The sequence below is a fragment of the Crocodylus siamensis genome, chromosome 3, assembly GCF_052110815.1.
Source record: "Crocodylus siamensis isolate JL-2025a chromosome 3, ASM5211081v1, whole genome shotgun sequence".
Lineage (NCBI taxonomy): Eukaryota > Metazoa > Chordata > Crocodylia > Crocodylidae > Crocodylus > Crocodylus siamensis.
The window spans coordinates 37,923,411-37,949,028 of NC_143397.1; the positions used below are offsets into that span (position 1 = coordinate 37,923,411).

Consider the following 25,618-nt stretch of genomic DNA (forward strand, 5'->3'; position numbering starts at 1 on the left):
GGAAATGAAGGTGACTATCTCAGGTGAGAATTCCTGTGTCCCCACACGCACCACTCAGCATCCGCACTCCCAATCTTCCCAGCCTCTCCAGCAGAACAACATGACACAAAACTTTCAGGCTCTCAGACTCAGCTCACACAGCTTCTCAGCGCATGCACTCTTCACCACATATGCAGACATGCACACGTGTGTGCGCTCCTACACATTCTTGCACACGCACACACACTGAGATGGTGCCTCATGCTGGCTTAAGTAGTGGCTGCCTGACGCTACCTGCCAGTCATACCATGGTCCAATCACTGCTTGCACATCTCAATCTATCAATGTCACTCAACAGTATCATTTTCCTGGACCACTCATATTCATTATTACTTCATAACTTATTAACATAACGTTCCTGCTCATTGGTTATATAACAAGGTTTCCACTGTGCATGCCTCAGTTTCCTAAGTAGGTCATAGCATCATCAAGGTCAGAAGTTTAGATGTTCCAGAAACTTCTAACCTCTAGCCATCCTACGCATGCGTAATCGCGATTATGACTAGGCCAGGACTCACACTGTTTACAATTGTAGCAGTGCAACCCCAGCTTCTTCCCTGACATCTGCAGCAAGCTGGGCCAGGGCTCCATGGCTGCCTGCTGTGAACAGTGGGGCTCTTCTGTGGGTGGTAGGGGGCTGCCCAGAGTTTGGGCTGGCTGTGGTAGGTAGCCAGAAGGCCACAAGTAGCTGTACCAGAGTCTGCAGAGCCTCAGCCTGGCTTGTTGCTGGCAGTGGGTGCATGCGAACCTTGGGGCAGACAGTGGGGAAAGGGTCAGGGCTGCGCTGCCGCACACAGAGAGTGGTGGTGGATGGGTCATATTCGACCTGGAGGGATGTGGGCAGTGGGGTCCCCCAGGGCTTGGTCCTTGGGCCTGCACTGTTTAATCTCTTTATTAGCGACTTGGACGAGGGGGTGAAAAGCACCCTGTTCAAATATGCTGATGATATCAAGATCTGGGGCGAGGTGGACACACTAAAAGGGAGGGACAGGATACAGCTGGACCTGGACAGGTTACAAGGATGGGTGAATGAGAATAAGATGGGATTCAATACCAACAAGTACAGGGCACTGCACTTGGGCAGTAAGAACCAGCAGCATACCTATAGGCTGGGGAACTCCCTTCTCGAAAGCACAGTGGCAGAGAAGGATCTTGGAGTCATTATCGATTCCAAAATGAACATGGGCCGCCAGTGTGAGGATGCAGTCAGGAAGGCCAACTGCACCTTGTCATGCATTCACAGATGCATCACAAACAGGGCCAAGGAGGTGATCCTCCCCCTCTATGTGACAGTGGTCAGGCCACAGTTGGAGTACTGCATCCAGTTCTGGGCACTGCACTTTAGGAGAGATGTGGCCAGCACCGAGAGGGTCCAGAGGAGGGCCACTTGCATGATCCAGTGACCAGTGACAGCAGGGCAGACCCTATGAGGAGAGGCTACGGGACCTGAACCTGTTCAGCCTTCACAAGAGAAGGCTGAGAGGGGACCTGATGGCCATCTACAAACTTACCGGGGGAACCAGTGGGGAATGGGAGAGGCTCTGTTCACCCGAGCACCTCCTGGAATAAGTAATAACGGCTGTAAGTTGTTTGAGAGTAGATTCAGGCTGGACATTAGAAGACACTATTTCACAGTCAGGGCAGCTAGGATCTGGAACCAACTTCCAAGGGAAGTGGTGCTGGCTCCTACTTTGGGGTGTTTAAGAGGAGGCTTGACAGTTACCTGGCTGGGGTCATATGAGCCCAGTATTCTCTCTTGCCCACGGTAGGGGGTCGGTCTTGATGATCTACTTAGGTCCCTTCCGACCCTACATCTATGAATCTGTGAACCTATGAACACAGATCAGTCCCTTCGTACTCCTGCTGTCCGCCCCTGGCATGCCAACATCTTACAAGTTGAGGCTGCAGTTGTTTTGGCACTCTACCCAAAAACATTGCTGACCCCTGCTCTAGATAGAGCTTACGCTGAGTCTGAAACATGAGGTTGTACGTCCTTTTCCAAACTCTTATTTTGAACATTAAGTGTTACAATTCTGGGTAGCCTTGTTAGACACAATCTTCTCGTCTCTCACTAAATGCTGTTCAGTTTAGCTGTTTCAGATGGAGAAATCATACAGTGGGCATATATGCTCATCTAATGGAAATTTTCTTCGTAATGACTATGCAAGGTGACTATGAAGCATGATAGTTTAGAAAATCTCTTCAAAAGCCCTTCCTTTACCAAAAAAAAAATCTTTTACATATATATATATATTTAAATCAATGGCCATTTTAAAAAAAATGTTCGACATTGCCCCCATTGGACAGTAAGGTCTGTCTCAGAAAAAAACTGTATGTGAGTGTTTAAATGGCTACTTGTATTCCGTCATTTTGAAGCCACAACTGCCTCCCATCTAGAGGTGTAAGTATGTCCATTTTGTCCTGTATCCCATGCCACCATGTATTCACTTGAAAAGAGGTTCCCTTTTCCTCAGGGTTTATACACACAATATGTTTATATTGGTGTTCAGCACTTTGATTTTATTCACCAGTGTAAATTATGGTGGGATCCGGAATGAATGGGCCTGCAGCTATGTTGGAGTAGCTGCATGCAAGAGCTGGTTGTCTGTTGGACCAAAAAAAATAGATAGCCTGGGATAAGCTGTGGAAACACAAGATGTATGCAGATATAACTTAAACAGGTGCAGTTTTGCCCCCAAAATAATTTTCTCCAGATTTTAGTAGATTACCAGAATACGGCTCTTCATCATATGCCCTCTCCTTTTTTTTTTTCTACTTGTATGAAGGCTGATTACACATGTTTATATATGTATATCATTTCTACCAATCATTTTGTAGTTAGAATTTATATAGTAATTTATGCAGGAAAGACTTGACATAAGCATGAAAGTGGTTGTTACTGAATTTTAACTTTTGCTCTTTTACTGACTTTGTTGCTTCATCTCAGGTACAAGTGGGAACCACTCTTATAATAATCTTAGTTTTCCTTGCTTACACTACAGCTAAACTTAAATGTCTGTCCATATCTTTATGTGTAAAATGGGCATTGTAATTCCTTTCTCACAGAGGAGTGCAAAGATTAGTTATTGCTTGTAAAGCACTTTAAAGATGACAAGTGCTGTGTATGCAGATCTTTATAATTGGATACTTGCTTGCCAGAAGACTAACTCTACTACCTTGAGGTTGATGTTATACAACTGTAATATTTGTCCAGTGTCTAGAGCTGTGCTTGGCTATATTTTTGTAAGTCATTTTAGGCCATTCTAATTCTAAGTGTGTATTGTTCTCTTGCTTGAACACAAGTCTCAGTCCCAAGATAAACTGTTGTCATGATCTTGTATCTAGTCACTTGCATGATTTATGCTGCTGAGTAACTCTGTTAGTTTTGTTCCTTACTCATATCAATTTAAACACTCAAAATAAAAGTACACATTTTTAGCAGCAAGGACAATTTACAGAGGGAGTGAAAAAGTACTTGAAATCTTTATATTGACATTGACTGCAATCTAGCTCATCTGGAAGTTAGGAGCTTGATGCAAGAACTGTGTGGTGAAATTTGGTGGCCTGTATTATGAAAAAAGTCAGACTTACATGATCATGTTGGACCCTTATCATTATACCATCTTGTCTTGCATACCACATGACTCTGAATAAAACATGCTTCTTTTTTTTTGGAAGCAGAAAGTAGAGAAAAAGACTTTTTCAGAGTCATGGCTGATTGTCTGACACATTTGAAATCCTCTTATGAACACAGTGTGGTATCCCAGGAGACAGTCTGGGTGAGGCAGAAGGAACTTTCTGATGTGGCTGCTCAGCAACAAGAGCAAGACTTTTACTTTATATCAGTTCCTATAAATAATGTGTTGTTTCTAGTCTATACCACAAGTCTCATCAAAATACCGCAGAGTAGCTCACTCACCCTCAGCTAGCTTAGTTGTCCTTCAGCCAGAAGCTGTTAAACCACCAGCAGCTGTGAGAGGGTTAACACTGGGCAACATCCCTGCTTTTTGTAGTCTCCCCACATGTCCGGAAATTTCATAAGGGAGTGGTGCCACCAGTTGTCCCGCTCCTTCCCCCAACTGCCAAAATTTCTGGACCCTTGGGGAGTTCCATGGACCAGATCTGGCCCTGGGTTAGACAAACACTTGGAGGAGACAGGTTGATAGAAATGATACCTCCTTGAGTAGAGGGTTGGATTAGTTTACCTTCTGAACTCCTTCCAGCCCTACTTTTCTGTGACTGACTTTTCTAGGCTTGCATTTGGCAGCAAAAATTCCCATTTGACTGTAGCAAGTGCGTTTTTGAGGAGGAGCTTTGCATTGGTGTTAATCATTAGCAGTGAATCGTTGCATCTTCTATATTATGACTTCGAAGTTTATACATTTCTTTTGTACTGGTTTCCTTGTTTTTTACATTGTGAGTTTCACTTCTCTGTGGCCCTGCCTTTTTCTTCCCAATAAGCCACTCCTAATGTACTCTGACATGCTGTATATTTGAAAAATATTTATCTTTTAGTTTTCTAAGACCGAAAGACAAACACTATAACTGTATATATTCGGTATTTTTCTTATTTAAGGCAATAGATGAAGAGGGGGGGAAATTGTGGTTCTCTGGTGCGAATTAATTATATTCTTTCCACTTTGCATTTGCATATAGATTGTGTGCTCTATATGAGGTTTCCCTTCAACATTAACAAGTATTCTCTGGATTTATGGTGTATATGGGCATATTTGCACCATGTGCAAAATTATGGATGGCAAATTTTAAATATAATTAGCATCAGAAAATCATAATTCTTAGTTGAAACAAAACATAGAAGTGATTGCCCATGAGACAAAGTGATAGACCCCAGATTTTTATCTTCAGCCATCAATTTATTAACTTACGATTTCATATGTGCCCACTCAGTGTTATGCAGAAGTTATTTTAACTGTGTGAAGTCCATGGCGTTACAGTGCAGGTTTGGTCCACCACTTAAGCCCAAACCCATAGTAGAAACCATGGCTTACCTAGGACTTGGAAGTGAGCCGAGCCTGGTAACATCCATCCTGAGAAGGGAAGTAAAAGGTACCCACATCTGATCTTTGTCTGCGATTATTTTAGGTCTTACCTATCCTAACAGGCACAAAGTCCTCCATCAAAAAATCTGGGTTTAATTTATTTTAGGTGCTTGACTTTTTTACTCTTGGCTGAAGTGAATAACTGCACAGTTGCAAATTGCAAGAAATTAAACACTCTATATTGCAGCTTAAATGTTAGATTCCTAAGTCCTAATCATCTTTACCCAAACTGTGTCTCCACAGTATGTCAGTGTGTCTCTGTAACCTGCAGGACTCAGTATGCCTTGCTAGCTCCCAGGCCTCAGGTTTATGAGCTGCAGATCTTCTTGTCAGCTGGCTCTCCACTCTACCTGTTAATCTGCCTGGGCCACCTGCTGCAGCTTTGCTTAGCTGCTTGTACTTGGCCCAAAGAGCTATGGTTGTTTTTTGGCCACGAGCTTTTCAACTTTCTTTTTCCTTTCTGGGAGCATTACATTCTCTAATCGGTGCTTCCACTTTAATAAGGATCGTAATTTGCTGCCTTTCATTCAAGTATTACTAAGCAATCTTGGAATACTATGAAATTAGGCATAAAACATTGCTCAAGTAAGAAGTAATAATTGGGTTTAATCTCTCTCTTGCCCATTAACATTCTAGTGCTAGGTAATTCATACAGGATTCCAGTGCTCTGAAGGGTGAGCACAGCCTTAGAAGCCATGAATGCTGATATTTTGACTTTTTTCCTTTTATTTTTCCCTTTTTTCCCTAGGATTTTAAAGCACCTTTATGGACATTAGTAGTCATTTTTACCCTTGCAGTTCATATGTAAGGTACACTTGACAGTATTTTGCAGATGATTAGTCAGAAGCTTGAAGAAGATAAGGCTGTTGCTTAAAAACTAGTTCCAAATAAATAATTTTAGATGTTAGCCTTAAACACCCATGTTCTAATTTTTCCAAGCTGTTTAACATCCATACCTCCCACTCTCCTCAGTTTCAAAAGGTTGGGAATTTTCCAGAAATTCTTTTGAAAATTTTGGTCTAAGTGATTTGTCCAATGTTACATAGTAAGTGTGGTATCAAAAAATAGAGCATAATTTTATTTCCTAGATTTAAACTCTGAATACCAAATACCTTATACACTGAGATAATAAGATACATTATTCTGTCATGTCAGGTAAGAGCTGTGAGGGAATGAGGCATACTTGCTGAAGAAGGAATCCTGGGAGACGATAATAGCATATATATATGGCTGTGTGTGTGTGTATGTGTGTTTGTGCCCATCCCCATGACCATCCAGTAAGCCTCTGCAGTAGGGCTTTAATGAGACTTAAAATTTGGCCAAATATTCAAAAGGCAGTTCACTGTCATGTCATCGTGCCATAGTTCAAACGCACGCTTCAAACCTTGGAAGCACGTCTCAGTGAAACAATTTGAAGATTTTTTTAACATGTCTTTTTAATGTGAAATGACTTTTGGTTTTTTACCTATTTTGTTCTTAGAAATGGTAGAACTGATCCAACTTAAACCTTCCAAAAATATTTAACCTAAGAATGACATTTAGTCCAAATGGTTATTTGGCAAAGTATAAGCAGCTGAAAACAGTCTTTTGAAATGGAAAGCATCAGGCAAGCTTAATTATAGAATACCCAAGGAGCTTAAGCAATAATAATAGCAACACTCATGTAGGGAAGTCTAGGACTCATGCGCTACTTCCTCCACCTCAACCATATAAATAACTTTGAAAATAAATATTGGCCACTTTTTGTAGAGGCAGCTACAATCTACAAATAGAAGAGATCTGTTGGGTGATTTGGGTAATTTCCCAATAAAGAAGCAACTAAAGAGAAGGATGGGCAGCTTTTAAAATAAAAGCAATAAAAATGTAGAATAAGTCCTTCCTAAGTCCTTTAAGTCCTTCCTTGAGAGGTAGGTGCTCCCTGCTTACTTGGTAAAAGCTTTATTTTTGCCTTTATTTGTTACTTCATAAACAGGGAATACCCTTAATCCATCACATAAATGAAATTATTCCCTCTGTAGAGAAAGTAGAAAATTGACCAGGTCCTAGGGAGTTTATAGGGGAGCCATATCATAATATGCTACAATATAGAGGGGGTTCCGCAGGGCTCGGTTCTTGGACCTGCACTGTTCAACATCAGTGATTTGGACGAGGGGGTAAAAAGCACCCTGTTCAAATTTGCTGATGACACTAAGATGTGGGGGAATGTGGGCACACTAGAAGGAAGCAACAGGCTACAATCAGATCTAGACAGGTTACAAGTGTGGAAGAAATCAAACTTCCGGTTGTGGTTGAATCAGAACTGACAGAGCCAGCTTTTCTTCATTTAAGGCTATACTGTGATCACAGGGAGAATTCCATACAGCAAGGGGAATCACCCTTGTCTGTTTCAAAGGATTTGTCAGACTCTCTAAGGTTACAAGCGTATTTATACTAAAGACAGAGAAAGAGATATAAAATACACCTTGGAGAAACAAAACAATAGTAAATTACACAGAAACTTAGGTCGTTTACTTAAACAACTATCTATGCATAGGGCTATCCCAAGGCATACAGGAATACTCAGGGCAAGATACCAAGATAATCCAAGGAATGCAGGAATGCGGATTCCTTATCTCAGAACATTTAAATTAAGCAGTATCAGTACATCTGGTCTTTGTCTGTTTTTCTAATCAAGTAAGCCAATTACTTCTACATTCCCTAATTTTTTTTTTTTTTTTACAAGTTAGATATTCATAGCCATTAGCCTTTCAACTTCTAGTTTTTCTTTCTCTTTACTTTCTGCTATTTCAACATACAAATTATATACCTCATTTCTGGTTGATGGTCTGTTCTTCATTGGCTTAGTAGCATGGTTTATGCAACATTGTATTATCCTAAACACTAGGTATACTCCAATAAAAACAACAAACAATATCAACAAACTATGAATGACAGTAGAGCCTAAGGAACTAAAAATAGAGCTAAACCAAGAATTCAAATTCCAGTTCTCTGACTCATGCAATTTAGCTGCTTCTTTTCGAATATGTTTACTTAAATCCTGGATTTCTTTTGAATTATCGGGAATATAAGTACAGCATTCTTTACCTATTAAAGCACAGAGTCCTCCTTTGCTGGCTAGTATATAATCTAATGCAAGCTGGTTTTGCAGTGTCATTTGCCTTATTTCCTTCATTTCTGTATTTATTTTATCAAAACTATCAGCAGTACTATTAGCAATCTTTTCCAGAGATGCTGCAACTTTCTTTATCTCGGACATAGCTAAGCCTGCGCCATAGCTGGGGAACATTATACCCCCAAATCTTTCTGTAATTTCTGATTTTCTGTAATTTCACGAACATTGTGAATTCTTCCTTTAGGTAAACGAGATCTCATAGTAAAAGCAGGACACGCTGCGGAGACATAGCACATTCCTCTCCAACCAGAGGGAAGATTTTTATAGGCCTTAACTCCACATACAAAATAGTGACCAGCTAATGCAGTATATCCACCTGTATTACAGCATGGGGACATCATCCATTGCGAATAATTGCCTGAAAATTGACCTGCAGGGGAGTAGTTAGATATCCAGGAATTATTAGAAAACCAAGCACCATTTATTTTAAATTCTACCTCACGCTTACTGATTCCTACTGCAACACGAGATCCATTACAGGTCCAACAGAACTTTCCAGGGGTGGCATAAGCTAATCGTACATATTCAGACCGGTTGCAACTTACATTCTGCCAGGTTTTGTTCCCATGAAAATTTGAATAGTAAGGGGCTAACATCTGAGTTGCATTCAAGGGTACTGATATCATGGGTATTCCTCCAGTAGAATAGATAGGGACATGACTACATATCCAACAACGAGAGACATTTAAATCTATTCCGATTTGATTAACTAAAGACAAGAACACATTTTCATGAAGTGATCTTCTTTGTCGGTGCAGAAGTGTAGTTTGGTTTACAGAGTTTCTTATAACTGATGAGTCAAGTTCATATAAGATGGCCCCACAAGAAATACTAAGAACTATCCAAATCACGACTAACCAATTCCACCTCGGGAACCAGGAACTAGGTAGAGGCCTTTTTCCTGTCCCGAAGGGCATAGTGGTGTCGTTGGGGCACATCCTCTTCGCTATGTAGTGGCAAATCCTCTTTGCCAGTAGGCGCTTGGCTCACTACTGGTCTTGAGTTCTCCTGTTGGCAGGCACTAGGCTCACTACCAGTCTGTGGAGGCTGATTACAAGATTGGTATGGAGGAGACTCTAGGTCTAATGGGGCTGATGTTTTCTTACTGTGTGAAGCATGGATCCATGTCTGGAGTCCATGACACTTTATTGCAGTGTTGGTGGTCAGGAGTACCTGGAATGGGCCTTTCCGGCAAGGTTCCAGCGATGACTTTCTTTGATGGACTTTTACATGGATTCAGTCTCTAGGCAGGATACAATGGCACGGCTCACCTGGTTCTTTGGGGAGAGCTGCCTGTACCTGTGAATGAAAAGCCTTAACACACTTCATTAGTGCTTTATAATAGTCTAGAATGGCATCATCAAGTGAATGTATATCGCAAAAGTGGGAAGCAACAAGTGGCGAGGCAGGGAGCCTCATGGGTCTTCCCATTAGAATTTCATGTGGGCTAAGCCCAGTCTTTTGGTTGGCAGTAGATCTCATACTCATTAAGGACTATGGGAAGTGCATCTGGCCATTTTAGGTGAGTCTCAGCACAAATTTTGGCCAGTTTATTTTTCAGAATGCCATTTTGGCGTTCTACTTGACCTGAGGCCTGCGGATGGTATGGGCAATGAAAGTTCTGTTGGATCTGCAGGACTTTGCAGACTTCTTTCATTATTTGTCCAGTAAAATGAGTTTCTCTATCAGAGTTTAGGGATAAAGGAATACCAAAACTTGGAATAAAATCTCTGAGCAACTTTTTGCTTACAGTTATGGTGTCAGCTTTTGCACATGGGTAGGCTTCTAAACATACATACAATAACAAGAACATATTCATAAGAACAACATTTCTGTATTTGAATAAAATCTAATTGTAAATTTACAAACGGTCCCCAAGGTGGGGGATGTGCTGCCTTCTTTGTTTTTACAGGCTTTAAGGAGGTAGATGCCAAGAGCAAATCATCAACATATTGCACAAGCATAGAATTTTCTTTAAATATTATGTCATCTAGATCTTTTCTCAAAATTTGAGAAACGAGAGAAGGGGATTCAGTTTAACCCTGGGGCAATCACATCTAGGTATACTGAAGTCCTTGATAGGTAAATGCAAAGAGAAACTGGCTATCAGGGTGTATTGGAATAGAAAAAAAATGCAGAGCACAAGTCAACATGGTCAGGGTGGCTAGGGTCTGGAACCAACTTCCAAGAGAAGTGGTGCAGGCTCCTACCCTGGGGGTTTTTAAGAGGAGGTTAGATGAACACCTTGCTGGGGTCATTTGACCCCAGTACTCTTTCCTGCCATGGCAGGGGGTCGGACTAGATGATCTGCTCAGGTCCCTTCCGACCCTAGAAACTATGAAACTATGATACTATATGACATAGTATCACCTTTTGCTCTATCATTTTTTGCTCTTTCAGAAACGTATTGTGAAATGAAGCTGAAAATGCCATTAATGGCATTTGACTGTTTATGTAGACATTTTAAATCAACTTTCTGATCTTATTTCAATATTTTCTAATAACTAGGAATACCCAGCAGATATTTACCATGTCTCACTGTATAACTTTTTTCAGTATCCTGTACAATTTAAACTAGTGGGAGTTAGGGAAGTAAATGGTTAAACAAGTTACATTTATACCATTTACCGTTTACTGTTTAGTGACCCGTGGCAGAAATGGCCCTGGCTACAGACCCTCCTATCTTCATCATGTTCCTGGTGCTGTGTGGGTCCCAGGCCACTAGCAGGGAGCCATAGGTGGGAGGTGGTGGGTGCATCTAAGTCACTAGTGAGCGCTACCCAGCTGTGGAGCCATGGCTTCTCTTCACCCTCACGGGCATCTCTGCTATGCTTAGGTCCCACTGCTACTGAAAGGTGGGGGGGAGGGAGGCACTGGGCCCCTGACAAGAGTTAGGCAAAGTCTTCCCAGTTGCACAGTGGGGTCTGGGTGCAGCAACAGGCAATGGGCTCCCTGTGCCTCCTACCATGCTTGTGCCACTGTAGCCTGGACCTGGAAGGCTCCTCCATGCTTCTGGGCCAGGCCCTCCCCACCTCACCCTGGTGGAAGGGAGGGTGCCAGTCCCAGTGGCATAGCTTCCACCGGACACACTGAATCCTTCTTCCTCCCACCTGTGGTGCTAGGGTTGTGCAGGGCCTGGCCCAGCATGGAGGTGTGGCTGAGCATGGGGCTGGCTCAGCCCAAGGAGGTGCCACAACAGCTGGAACAGGTGGCATCAAGTCTGAGGGGTCACTGCCAGCCCCTCACATGGTGAGCCTGGTCCTAGGATGTTCCTGAGGGGTGGTGGTGAATCAGAGCAGCACAGCTGGAATACTGTGGGGAGCATTAAGTCTGCAACAGCAGCCTCCCACTGAGGAAGGCCTGGTCCAGCAGTGCAGAGGAGCCTTTCATGCCATGGCACAAGCATGGTGGGAGATGCAGGGAGCCTTTTGTCTTGCCTCAGCCCTACTAAGCATCTGGGAGTCTCACTGCTATGGCAGGAAGGCCCTGCCTGACCTCTGTGGGTGATGGCTAGAAAATGGTATTTAGAGGTTTGTTTTTGGGAATTGATTTGTAGGTAAATATATACATATTAGAATAATAGTCCAGGGTGGCAGCAAGGGTTAATTGATTTTTAAAGTCCTGGTCATGCAGTCACACAGTTCTCTTAGCCTTTAAGGCAGACAGGGTGTCTAACACAATGAGGTCAACAGATAGTCACGTAGCCTTGGAAATTGTGGGCATGTACCACGCTGTTCCATAACATGAGATAGGGTGGCACCAGCTCACTAGGCCCAAGAGTGGAGGGCTTGAGAGTTCTGGTTTTGGGGGAGCAGACAAATTAGGAAGAGACCAGGAAAGCTTGGGATATGTGCATGCGATGAGCTTGTGAAACAAAGGAATATGCCGACAGGACAGAACGTGGACATTATGATGACCACAGAAAGACCAATCAGTGATGCCCATGGATGAAGAGATCAGGAGGAAAAGAGTACAAAAGAAAGGACTTTAGAACAGCAAAGTCCCATTCCTGTCCCTGAGAGAGGTCCCCAAGAGGGGAACCCGAAGCATCATGGACAGAGGGCATACCACCAGCCCATCTCATCCACCCCACTGTGTGGGGGCAGGTCTTGGCTTCCAGCCTCCAGGCTGCTGACATCTCACAGTCAAGAGAGAACCTTGGAGTGAAGCTCGTATCCTGATCAGACGTACCTTGACTTGGATGACAGCCTTAGGATTGGTAGCTATAGAATTGCTTGTATTAGTCTTTTCTGTTACTACTGTGTATCAAATTTCTCTATTATCAAACAGAAAGGTCGTGGTCTGTCTGGCCGGAACAAAGCATCTGGGTCATAAATCCAGTGTCAACAGTGGGGGGCCCAGAACCTCTCTCCTTCCCCCCGACCCTGCGGTGGCGGGATCTGGGCAGAGGAGAGGTCTGCAGCTCCAGCCTCTGCCCCTGGGTGTGAGGGGAAGCTGTGGCTCTGCAACTGGGCAGCGCCCCCTAGTGGTTCAGCTGTGCCTGCCGGCCCCTGCCCTCGTCTTGCTTTCTGCCAGTGGTGTGGGGCCTGCACAGTGCCAGGAGCACCGTGAAGACATAAGGGGCTGGGGCCAGGGCCGATTCTGTCAGAGGTTACTAAATTAGATATGTATCAGCTATTGGTTAACCTTCTAATCAATGTAATTGGAAGCTGTTAAATGTAAATATCATTTAAATTATTATCATCCCTAGTGGGAGTTGGGTACCAATAGAAATAATAAATTAACAATTTCCTTCAGTTCTGGGCTATCCAACTTCCAGGTGGCTAAGTGCTGCATACCCTTTCAGGCCTGAGCAAGGTGAGCCACAGCCCCTGGGATACACAAGCCACAGACCTCCCTGCCGTACTCAGGTTCACCCTCAGCTTTCTTGAACAATGTTCAAATTGCCAGGCTTACCAACAGCTCCCCATACTGTCCCACTACCTGCACTTTGGCGTGGGGGCAGAAAGCAGCAGCTAGAGAGATGAGGAGCCTGGCTACTATAGCAAAGTGATACGGGGAACAGCAGCTGAGTTGGTACCTGGAGACCTAAATTTAACTGCATGTAGGCCACCAGCTAGACAGCCTTGCTTTAATGCTTGCATATGTAGAAGACTACCATCTTTTCCACTTGGAGCACACCTTTTCTTTTCTTTGACATTTTTAACAGTGTCTTGCTAATTAGGTAAGTCCTATTCTTTTTCCATATCATACCCTGAAAAAAAGGAGTAAAAAACCTTTTCTAAAAGAACTTTTCTAAAAAAAAAAAATCAATCAGTGGCACATTGATGTATTTGAGTAAGGAAAAGAGAGCCTGAGAAGGAATGAATGAATCTTTTTAATATACATAAAATACAGAATGTTATTCAACCTTTATCTTCTACAAATTTTTTATTAAATATTTTCAGGAGAAACAGTAGTAAAAATAATCTAGCTAAACCTGATGCCTAATCCTAAAACATAAATGTCTGGCTAATGGTGTGTTTACTAAAAAGTTTTTTTTTCTTTTAAATTACTACTGTCTAAGTAGTAATCATGTGTGAAACTCAGCTGTTGAAGACTGAACAACAATACTCTGGTTATTTATATGTGTTCACACTCTTAATATTTTAAATTAATCCATCTTAACGATTTTGTTTGTAGTAAATCTTCTCAGTAAATAAGAAACATTTATTTTAAAAAGTGGGTGAAGCCCAAGGACTATCGTAGGGTGCGTTTTTAAAATGTATGGTACTCTGCTTATATTTATTTGGTGATTGAATATGTATGCTAAGGTCACCTCTACACATGCAGGTAAAGACACAATGGGATGTAGTATGTAATCCACACAATCACACCTCCTGCCATGCCACATGTGTATGGCAGGAGGCACAATTGTAGGGCCATGCATTAAATCCCATTGTACCCTATTGCTGGTACAAGGGAAGCCTGGAATCATGATCCTAGGCTCCCCCTGCACTGGCTTCTATGGCTGCAAGTCCTGCAGCTGCATGCAACCACAGCAGGGGCAGTGTTCCCCTGTGCTGTCCCTGCTGTGAGCTCTGCAGTTGATGTCGGCTGTGGAGCTGGCAGCAGGGAGAATGCCGACCTTTCTGCATGCCTTGTGAGGGAGGTGTGGGCTTGTGGTGGAGGCAGTGGGGAGAATGTGGCCACCTCTGTGAGTAGTGTTCTCCCCACTGCAAGCCCCACAGCTGACAATGCTGCCACCATGGTGAGCCTTGTCAGCTATGGGGCTACAGATGGTGTACCCCTGTGGCTGGGAATCCCTCAGTTGATGGAGCTTCCAACCATGGAGGAGTACTTGACTTGACTACACATTCAGTAAATGGTGTGATTAGAACAAGCTATGAAATTATTACACATTTTTGTAAGTCTAATTTAACTGCTTGGCCCTATACATAAAAGCAGTTAAATAACTTTGTAGCTTATTGCTTGTTTATTTTGCTCTTAATTGGTTGAACATATAACTGGTTCACAACTTAAGGTATGTTTACCTGGTTAATCGTGAGTGTAGAGGTGCCTAAGTATCGGTTAGTGTGTGATACTTGACACTGATATGGATGAGTGGTACATTCTTATTTACTTAAAAGGAGAATTTTAATAACTTCCAAAATAAAGATCCTTTAAAAATAGTGTTCTACTACACCATTCATAAGCACCCACCAACTATTTCTATTTTATTTTAAGTCAATGGAAGTTTGGCTTCAGTGGGAACTGAATCAAACCCCTAAGCTGATATTGATGGCATTTTCCTCAGTCTGACTAGGCATTTATATCATGCCTATCACCATAGTAACTACTTTCTTCAACAGTGTTCAAATCCTAAAACAAAAATGAGATCTAGGTTATCTGAACTTAAAATAAAAAGTAGAAAGAGATCTGAAGTTACTTGTTCTCTGTCCCTCCTACTTCAGTCCCACACAAATGGAATAAATTAATATTTATTTATATAGGTTTCTTTTCCTTCTTTCTATATTTAATTTTACATCTTCATGAAGCATGTTAGAAAACAAGAACAAGAACTTAATCTGTGGTAGGCCACATTGATTTGTTTTTAAAAATACAGGTTTCCCTCACTTTGTGCTATACATGCATTCCTAGAAAATGGCACATAACTTGAATTCACATAAAGGGAACCTACTTTACAATGTAATAATAGGAATGTTCCAAGACCTCAACTATACTGACCGCCAGGGCCATTTCTGCCACTTTTACAAGAGAATTTTGGTACCCACCAACACCATACAGTACACACAAGCACATAGCACTATCATAACAGGGATGGCAACTACAGAAACACGAGTTACAGAAAGCAAGCAAGGAGCACAGATCTACACCGGAGACTATATCTTGATGCATGTTACTCCCACAATGCACCACACAAAACAGCTGATTGCAGGCTTCCACCACGTCAGTCACGTAAGAGTAAATTTACCTTGCATATAACAATTTTTTGGTATAAAAAGGGTGATTGTTGCATAAAAGTGAATTTGCATATGGAGAACCTGCATTGTGATGGAGTGGGGCCTAGGAGCGGCCGTGAACTCCCTAGCGCCCCCTACCGTCACGTTAGGGTGGACTCAGCACCCTCAGAATCTCGCCCGCCACGACTTTGATGACAAATAAGTTGTATGGGAGGCTGCCTCTGTTCCCCTAGTTGACAGTACCGATGTTCCTGCCCCTACTCAGAAATGGGGTATCTCTATGCGCCCCGCCTTAAGGGCTATGCGTGCCTCCAAACCTCCCCTTCAGCATGCCCCAAGCCTCGCAGCTGTTCTGTGGGATGTTGTATGGTCCCTCGCCCCTCTGGTGCCCTCTCTCTCTCGGGCACCCTGGGCTCCTCACCCACCTGGCGCCCCCTTGGGCTGGGCTCCTATCTTCCAGCCAGCTCCCTGCGCCCTGGGCCTGTCTCGCCGGCATCCGACTATCGCTGGCGCCCCCTGGGTCCAGCTCGCTACCGCCGCCCTAATACCGGCGCCCTTGGGCCTGGCTTGCTACCACCGCCCTAATACCAGCGCCCTTGCCAGCGTTCCTCGCCTGCTTGCCCTCTCTCTTTTCCTGCCCCGCTCTGGGGCCTTGCCCTCTCTAGGGCCGACACCGCGTGCCTCGCGCTTTTTCTCTGCCCCGCTCTGGGGCCTTGCCCTCTCAGGGGCCACTACAGCGCTCTGCACGCTAGGGGCACAGGCGATCGCCGCCGTGCCTGTCCCCTTGACCCTTCTCTGGGTCCGGTTGCCCCACTGGGCAAAACACTGCCCTTATGAGCTAGGGTCTGCAACCTCGCATACCGCGCCTCCCTGGCGCAATACGGTGCCTCTCCGGCACAGACAATAGTGCCCCGCTGGCACTGTGCCCCTACTGGGCACCGGGAACCCCCAAGCTGCTGGGGAGCCCCCGTGAGGCCTCCTCACTCCCCTACAGCCTCACCCGGTCCTCCGGTGCAAACTGTAACATAAGCTCAAGCCACCCGGCTGTAACATAAACCACACAGTCTCCCTGCTCCAAACATAAACGCAAGCCCCCACCAAGGCTCTCAAGCCTGCCTCCCTTTAGGGCATTCTTGTTCCCCGCATCATCGCAGCCGGTTAGCGTGGTAAGGCTATGACCACTAACTCGGGCCACTCAGCTCAGCTCAGCCGCCCTGCTCCTGCTCCTGCTCCTGCTCCTGCTCCTGCTCCTGCTCCTGCTCCTGCTCCTGCGGCAGCCAGAAAGGAACTGCAAGGCAGGCTCCGGCCTAAGCTGTTTATAAAGGCCCGGCCCTGCCCCCTTCTGGCCATGTGACCCACCTGGTCGCCCTGGTAACCAGCACCTGAGCTGCCCGGGTGATTGGCAGCTCTGCCAATCACACTCACAGTCACGGGGCACTTACGTGATTCCGTGACATGCATAAAGTAAGGGAAACCTGTACACTTCGAAGTGGTCCAGTAATTCTACACATAGCAGGTATGTCTACATGTGCATTAGATCCAGGAGCAGTTGACTTGTGAGTAAATGCTCCTGGGCAGGAGTCTACATGTATAGGGAACTGGAAGCTGATTGGCTGCTAAGCAAACTGCTCTCTTCCTGGGGCCTTGCAATGGGCCCCTGCTGCCCTGAGGGGGAGCTCTAGGTTCCCCCTGAGTGTTAGCCCAGGGGATGGCAGGGAGTACCAGACCAAGAGACAGCTGTCTCCTGGCCAGGGCTGGGACATTGCTCCCTGCCACTGGGGTGGGGGTGGGGTGGGTACCAAATTTACTTATGCTTAGTGAGGTTTACTGTGCAGTAAGCTTGTGCATGTGTAGACTCACATGCTTACTGCCTAGTAAACTATGCTACTTCGCAGTAAGGCATCTTGTGTGGACGCCCCCATTATGTAAGAAATATGGTATATGTTTTCTTAGAATAATTGTTTTCTGTCTTTTTAAATAAAAATTTGAACTGCATTGTGCTATATGGAAATTTTCATCTGATACTGCTAGGGAGGATCCCACCACATCTTACTGAATATCTTCTACATTATGTGGTGTTTGTGTTTAATGGTAAATATTGTTGAAAGATCATAGTTTTATAGAATTGTCCTTTAAGTTATTTACTGACTTAGTCTTGTACTAAGACACTTCAGTGGGTCTGAGCCTTGCATTTCATTGTATACCCTATTAAATGTGAACTTTCTTGTTTTAGCTTGTTTCTTTGCCTTTGTTTGTCTTGCTAATTTCAATCTTTAGTATAGAAAGGTTTTCTGGAACTTAACCAACAATCTTATTCAGGGATGAATAAGTTCCTTTTTATGAAATACATATAATAATCTGACCATGTGAAGATAGCCTTTCTGATGCTTATTAAAATGAAATAAAATATACCAGATTCTGAAGTAGCATGCAGGCAATTGGATGTGATAAATAGATGTATTCTAATTTATAGGTTCCGCTTTCCTTTTTATTCATTGCAAAAGAAGCAACACTTGGTGCATACTAGAGTTTAGGCGTTTATCTTGGTTTGAGGGATGATCAAACTCTTATAGAATAAATCATGCCTTATCAGGTAGTCTCTCATGGACAATCTCCTTTCCATTTGCAATTAGACATTCAATATAACATATTAATTTGATAATACTTGTAATCATGTCTGAATAGAACTTGTCTGGTATTCATATTTATAATTTTTTTCTCTTCCTCAGTTTTTAAACATGAAACAGCATGAAAATGTAACTTACTGTATTTACCCAAAATCCAAGATGCCTCTGAATTTAAGACTACCCCCCCAATAATTATATTCTACACATGGAAAAATATTTATGTTTATTAACACATTCCATCTATTGAATCTAATTATTGTAGGATTGCCTTGAATTCATCCCCCCTACTACTGTAAGGGACAGATGATGAGGGGATCAGTAATGGGGCAGGTGGTAGGGGGACAGGTAGTGGGGGGAAACATGGTAGGATAGGTAGTGGGGGACAATAATGGAACAGGCAGTGGCAAGGTGATGTGGGCCAATAGGGGTGCAGGCAGGGGGTGGGTAATGGGGACAGGTGGTGGAGGGAGCAGGCAGTAGGGGGGGCAGGCAGTGTGGAGGTGGTGGGAGAGGCATGCAGTTTGTCCCCTGCCACTTGTTCCTCCCTCCCCCCATTTACCCCGCTTGGGTCTACTCCCCACAGCTTCAGTCCCTTCTCCTCCTCCCCTTCCCTATTCCATGCAGCTTCTGCTTCCTGTAGCCTTGGGTACCCACCCTCCATTTCCCTCTTGCCTCCCCCCACCAAGTCTCTACCCCTTTCCGACTTCTCCACCCCCCCTTACATTTGCTATGGCTCCAACAGACTCTGTCCCCACTGTAGCCTGGGGCAATAAGCATGGCTCCAGCCTGGTCCCATAGCACTGGCACTGAGCTGGCACTGCTGCTACAGGGCTGGGCTGGGGCCGTGCTCCAGGTTGTGGCAAGAATGGAGTCTGCTGGCACTGGAGCAAAGGTAAGGGGGAATGCTGCAGAGGTGGGAGGGTGGGAAGGAGACATGGCACAGTGGGGAGACTTGGTGCAGCAGGGGTCGAGGCTTCAGGAGAGGAGTGGCAGGGGTACAGAGGTGGCAGGAGAGGAGTGGCAGGGGTACAGAGGTGGCAGGGGGGCAGGTGGCATCTGTGGTTCTGGCCCCAGGCCAAGGTTAGGGCTAGAGCTAGAAGTGCAGTAGCTGCCTATCCCCTGCCTCTTCATTCTCAATTCTAAGACAAGGGCCTCTCCTATGATAAATGGAAGGAAAAAACCCATAGTCTTTAAATCAAGTAAATATGGTATATTTTATTGATGATCTCTGCAGTTATACTGGTATTGTACTTAGCTCTGAGAAGCTCTTGTATTGGCGTAACTACTGAGATGTGAACTTGATCTAGAAAGCAAAATGTTTGTTGACATCAGTTCAGGGTTACTATTTGTAACAATGCCTGGTAGAACAACAGAAAGGAGAATGACACATTTTGCTATTGATTAGAATGACATTGGGGTATGTGGTTAGGTTGCAGAAAATAAATGATGGAGTCATAGTTATGCTTAGTTAAGAGAGGATTTGCTCTTCACATACTCTGCACCTACTTGTAAAGAATCATTGGGCGCATCTACACAAGATGCTTTACTACTATGCATTAGAGTAATCTAATTAAGGGGGAGCTCTGCCAGCTGCAAGGGCTGCTGTCTCCTGCACATTGGGATGGGTCCAGGTGACAGCTGCCCCTTCAGCTGGCACAGCTGTCCCAGCCCTGTGCCCATTGGGACAACCCCTGCATCCCCTGCCAGCCCCTGGGCTGGCACCCAGGGCCTCCTGGAGCTCCGCCTGGCTGCTGCAGAGGGGCAGGGCAGGGCAAGAGCAACCCTGGACTGGAGATGCTTCTGTTGGGTGGAAATCTGTGCTTAGCAGGGCGCACGTGTAGATGTGTTCCTGGCCACATTACTGTGCTCTATTTTACTGCACAATAACCTTACTGTGCATTAATTTCATGTGTAGATGTGCCCATTTTGTATCAGATGGCCGCATGTAGTACCTTATTCTGTGTTCTTTGCACTCTTATAACTCCCATTATGTTTAGCAAGGGTTTGGATTTACAGGGATGCAGGGCTGGCCACTTAATGTGGCATATTTACAGAATGGATTTGATAGTGTAGAAATAAATGTTATTTTTTTTTATTTTTCTGCTAAACATTTGGTTTCTAGTTATTATCAAAATAGCTGATAAAACATTCCCTTAAAAGTTCTGCTTCCTATAAGACTTACTGTGAGCCAAGTCATGTTTGTTTTACTTACACAAGAAGTGCCATATAATAAATTACATTCCTTGTATGATTTAGATTTTGTTGTGATTGTTTTGAATAACTTTGGTGCAGGTAAAGCAGTTTGAAAAATTTGTTTGATAATATTTTCAATTTGCTCATTTCTACAGAAAAGCCTTTTTCTTAAAGCTTATATTTGAGAGAAAATTTAGATTAATGTAAAACAACCTTAAGTGAAAAAATGTGAAGAATTATGAAATTCAAAGGAACCATTGTTAAATCACTCTATTGTATCTACATATAGCAGCTACTAAAGGAATTGTACTTGGAAATTATAAAGCAATGAACTATAATACCATGCAAGTCTTTATACTAATGCACAGTAACATACTTTCAGGATATAGTTTTGTCTTCAACCTGCGTGGCTTATTGCCAGTTTAAACCAGATGCTTGTAATTTTATGTCTTAGCTGTATTGAGATTTTTAACATTTTATGGTAGGTTGTTATGCTATATTTTATTTAGTAGCATTTTTAAAACTTTTTTTTCCTTAAAATTTGCAGCATTACTTCACTGTTCTCTTTGGCCATGAAGGTCAGAAGCCACTGGAGCTCCGTTGTGAAGAAGAAACTGATGGGGATGAATGGGTAGAAGCTATTCACCAAGCTAGGTATGAAACCTACATTTTAACTTATTCTAAACTGTTTTACTGTTGAGAAGTTGGTTGTGATTTTAAATACAAATGCACTCTCTAAAAAGAAAATTATTTTAAACAAAAGTATACTTACATTTCATTGGTGTGTTGACTCAGTACAGCCTTACAGCGTGAACTGTAAGAGAACAAATGCAAATCGAACAGTTTGTTGTTCTTATCTAGACAACATTAGTTTCAGAAAAAAAACATTTTTCTGAAAGCCCGAACCCTTTGCATTGAAGTGTAAGAGCTGCTTGGCCACTTGATGTATGTACTGAGAAATAAGCAAACTGTAGAGAAATAAGAGAAAATATCTTGGGATTGAAGAGAGAACAAAAGTGAGGAGACTAAACTACATTTAAGATGAATAAAGAAAAGTAAATAAAAAGCCAGTCAGAAACCTTATATGCTAAACAGTACCCAGTATTAGGGTGACTATTTTCATTAGGACTGTCTGATTTTAAACAGCTGTGTCAGGTGTCCCATCAGTTTGGTTAGGTGAATGCTTTTTGTCCTGGTTTCAGTGAAATGTTCAAGATAGCGGTTTAAATTGAGACTGTCCTGGTGAAATGGGATCATTTATCAGCCTCCCTCTCCTTCTCCAGCTTTCCATCTCCCTTTGGTTTTCTGGTGTGCTCAGGTGGCACTGGAGCTTGGAGACAGCTGACTGAGAGCAGTGTGAGGGTGGGGAAAACAAAGTGTCCTTTCTGAGCCTTGGTATACATGTCCACCCTATCTAGAATACAACAAATGAGTTTTATAGACCTGTCCGCATCAACTTTCCACTACCCACTTCTCAGATGAGGTCTGTGGGCGATGGAGCAAACTCACACCTTGGAAGGCAAGTTGCAGAGACAAATGCCCTTTACTGAACTGCATTTCCTTTCCTCAGCAACCTCAGCTAATCTGAACTGCCATGGTAATGCATAGGGAGAAAGGCAGCCTTTGAGTTATGCAGGACCTAAAACATGTAGATATACAAACAGAAGCAATTCTGCTTTTGCCCTAAAAATGAACATGAGTTTTAATTTTAAATTACTGGCTTTGTCAAGGGTCCTGGATTTATTCATTCATACTGCTTATTTACCACACGAGGCAGGGTTAGGCTGAAATGTGCTATGTTGTTTGTTCCACATTTGCTACTTCCTGAACCAGAAGCAGTGTGGCTGCATTCACATGGTGCTGTGCTGAGGCTGAGTAGCTCAAATGACAGAACTAATTAGCCCAAACAAACTATTGCTTCCTGTTTGGGAGGTAATGCTCGCAGAGCAGTATAGCATCTTTCATCTCAGTGCTACCTGGCACACCGAGTTAGCAGTATAGACGTGCCTTTATGGCATAAGGTTTCTGCAACAGATGTCTTATTTTGTGTCCAGTTCTAAATGACCGTATATAACAAGAGTTTCACAGTATCTAAATTCTCTCTCTAGGAAGCTGAGCCCTTAAAGTACCATGTTCAGTAGTGCAAGTTTCCTTCCAAACCAACCAAAATCCAAAGTCATTGGTATGCTGTTGTTGTAAAAAACAAACAAATAAACAAACAGATAACCCCCAATCTCCTTCCCTCCAAATCCAAAACCAAAACCCTTCTGTAACAGGCTCAGGGTATCTGACCTCTCCAGCCTCTGATGCCCCTTTGTGGTCAGACTTGCCTGCCAGTGCTCTCTGACCTGCTCCACCTCCCATGGCTCACCAAAAGCATCCGAGAATGTCTCCTAGCTAAAAGGGAAGCATACACCCAATGGAAGGGAAGGGCCATCACCAGGGAGGACCATACTGCGTTTGCTTAGGGCTGAAGGGGGGCAGTCAGGAAGGCCAAAGTGGAGATGGAACTAGGACTAGCTACCCAGATCAAGGACAACAAGAAGTCCCTTTTTAAATACATAGGGGGCAAAAAGAAGGTACTGGGTAATGTGGGGCCCCTGCAAGACACGCTAGGAAATCTGGTCGTCACACCAGATGACAAAGCTTACATATTTAATGACTTCTTTGCCTCCATTTTCCTGAGCAGGGACTGGATCAGCCCCCCCACTGAGCCCCCCTCAGGCCCCAGGGGAGGCACACCTAGGCCATGGGTCAGTAACGATTTAGTCAGAGAACTTCTGGAGGGACTGGATGTATTTAAATCAGCTGGTCCAGATGATCTCCACCCCAGAGTGTTGAGGGAATTAGCTGAGGTCATTGCAGGACCCCTGGCACGGCTTTACGAGCACTCGTGGTGCTCTGGTGTGGTGCCAGAGGACTGGAAGAGGGCCAATGTGGTTCCCATCTTCAAAAAAGGGAGGAAGGAGGACCCAGGAAACTATAGGCCAGTTAGTCTTACCTCGATCTTGGGTAAGCTTTTTGAGAGAATTATCCTGGCACATGTCCACGAGGGGCCAGCGGGGGAGATTATGCTTAGGGGCAATCAGCACGGGTTCATTAGCGGCAGGTCCTGTCAGACCAACCTGGTAGCCTTCTACGACCAGGTCGCCAAATCCTTAGATGGAGGGGTAGCAGTGGACGTGGTCTTTCTGGACTTTAGGAAGGCCTTCAACACCCCATTCTCATTAAAAAACTGGGGGACTGTGGTGCCAAAACCCACACAGTTAAATGGGTCACCAACTGGCTGGAGGGCCGCACCCAGAGAGTGGTGGTGGATGGGTCATTTTTGACCTGGAGGGATGTGGGCAGTGGGGTTCTGCAGGGCTCGATCCTCGGGCCCGCACTGTTCAATGTCTTCATCAGTGACTTGGATGAGGGGGTAAATAGCACCCTGTTCAAATTTGCTGATGACACTAAGATGTCGGGGGACGTGGGCACGCTAGAAGGGAGGAATAGGTTGCAATCGGACCTAGACAGGTTACAAGGTTGGGTGGATAAGAACAGGATGGGATTCAACACTGACAAGTGCAAGGTGATGCACCTGGGGAGGAAGAACCAGCAGCATACCTGCAGGCTGCGGAACTCCCTTCTCATCAGTGCAGAGGCAGAAAAGGATCTTGGAGTCATCACTGATACCAAGAAGAACATGAGCCGGCAGTGTGGGGATGCAGTCAGGAAGGTGAACCGCACCTTGTCATGCATCCACAGATGCATCTCAAGCAGGTTCAAGGAGGTGATACTCCCCTTCTGTGTGACACTGGTCAGGCTGCAGCTAGAGTAATGTGTCCAGTTCTGGGCGCTGCACTTCAAGAGGGATGTGGACAACACGGAGAGGGTCCAGAGGAGGGCCACTCGCATGATCAGGGGGCAGCAGGGCAGGCCCTACAAGGACAGGCTCAGGGACCTGAACCTGTTCAGCCTCCACAAGAGAAGGCTGAGGGGGGATCTAGTGGCCTGTTACAAACTAGTCAGAGGGGACCAGCAGGCATTGGGGGAGTCCCTGCTCCCCCGAGCACTACCAGGAGTGACTAGAAATAACGGTCACAAGCTGGCAGAGGATAAATTCAAATTAGACATCAGGAGGTGCTACTTCACTGTCCCAGTGGCTAGGATTGGGAATCAACTTCCAGGCGAAGTGGTGCTGGCTCCTACCCTGGGGGTCTTTAAGACAAGGCTAGACAAACACCTTGCTTGGGGTCGTTTGACCCCAGTACTCTTTCCTGCCACGGCAGGGGGTCAGACTTGATGATCTGCTCAGGTCCCTTCTGACCCTACCAACTATGAAACTATGTCTTGCCTGCTATGACTTGCTCTTAATATATATTTGAGGGGAGGCTGCCTTGAGAGGCTGGATAGCCTCTTTTGTGGTGTCTTCTCTTCTTTGTCTAGTCCTAGGGGTTACTCCCCACCCTATATCAATCCTCGGGGCTGGTCTGCCCAAATTCCGTGGGGCGTACTTCCCCTTTAAGATGGCCCTAGTTGTGCCTTAGTGGCTATAATCATGGCATCCAGACATCCACATAGCCACACCCATGCCTCACAGATTACTGTAAATTGCTACTTGGCAGAGACCTCCAGGTCCCAAACTGACATTGGGCTCCTCAGACCAAAAACCGTTGCCTGGGCTTCAGCCTTCCTGGCTTTCGCCCTTTTGATCTCGCTTAGCCTCCTCAGCCCAGGCCCACTGCTGTAGACTCAGGATTCCTGGGTCTCAACCCCACAGATCCCTGACCAAAGCTATTCTTAAAACACAGAGCATCCCTGGCATCCTGTTTCATGGTTCCGACCTTCCCTACAGCTACTACCTAGGTACAGAATCATAGAAAATTAGGGTTGGAAGGGACCTCAGGAGGTCATCTGGTCTACCCCTCTGCTCAAGGCAAAACTATCCCCAACTATATCATCCCAGCCAAGGCTTTGTCTAGCCAGGATTTGAAAACCTCCAAGGATGGAGATTCACAGCCTCTCTGGGTAGCCTGTTTAACTCTTTTACTACCTTCCTAGTGAGAAAGTTCTTCCTAATGTCTTTGGGGAACTTCCCTTGCTGCACCTTGAGACCAT

The 25,618-nt window shown here is 44.5% G+C and overlaps 1 protein-coding gene across 2 annotated transcripts in view; it reads left to right on the forward strand.

Annotated features, from left to right (window-relative positions):
- RASGRF2 (Ras protein specific guanine nucleotide releasing factor 2) overlaps positions 1 to 25,618 on the forward strand; it is a 249,315-nt gene that overhangs the window by 36,336 nt on the left and 187,361 nt on the right. For both annotated transcript variants that reach the window (XM_090038177.1, XM_090038178.1), the window contains exon 2: positions 21,063 to 21,169. In XM_090038177.1, coding sequence (XP_089894303.1) covers positions 21,063 to 21,169 — 107 coding nt within the window. The remainder of the gene's footprint in view (positions 1 to 21,062; positions 21,170 to 25,618) is intronic.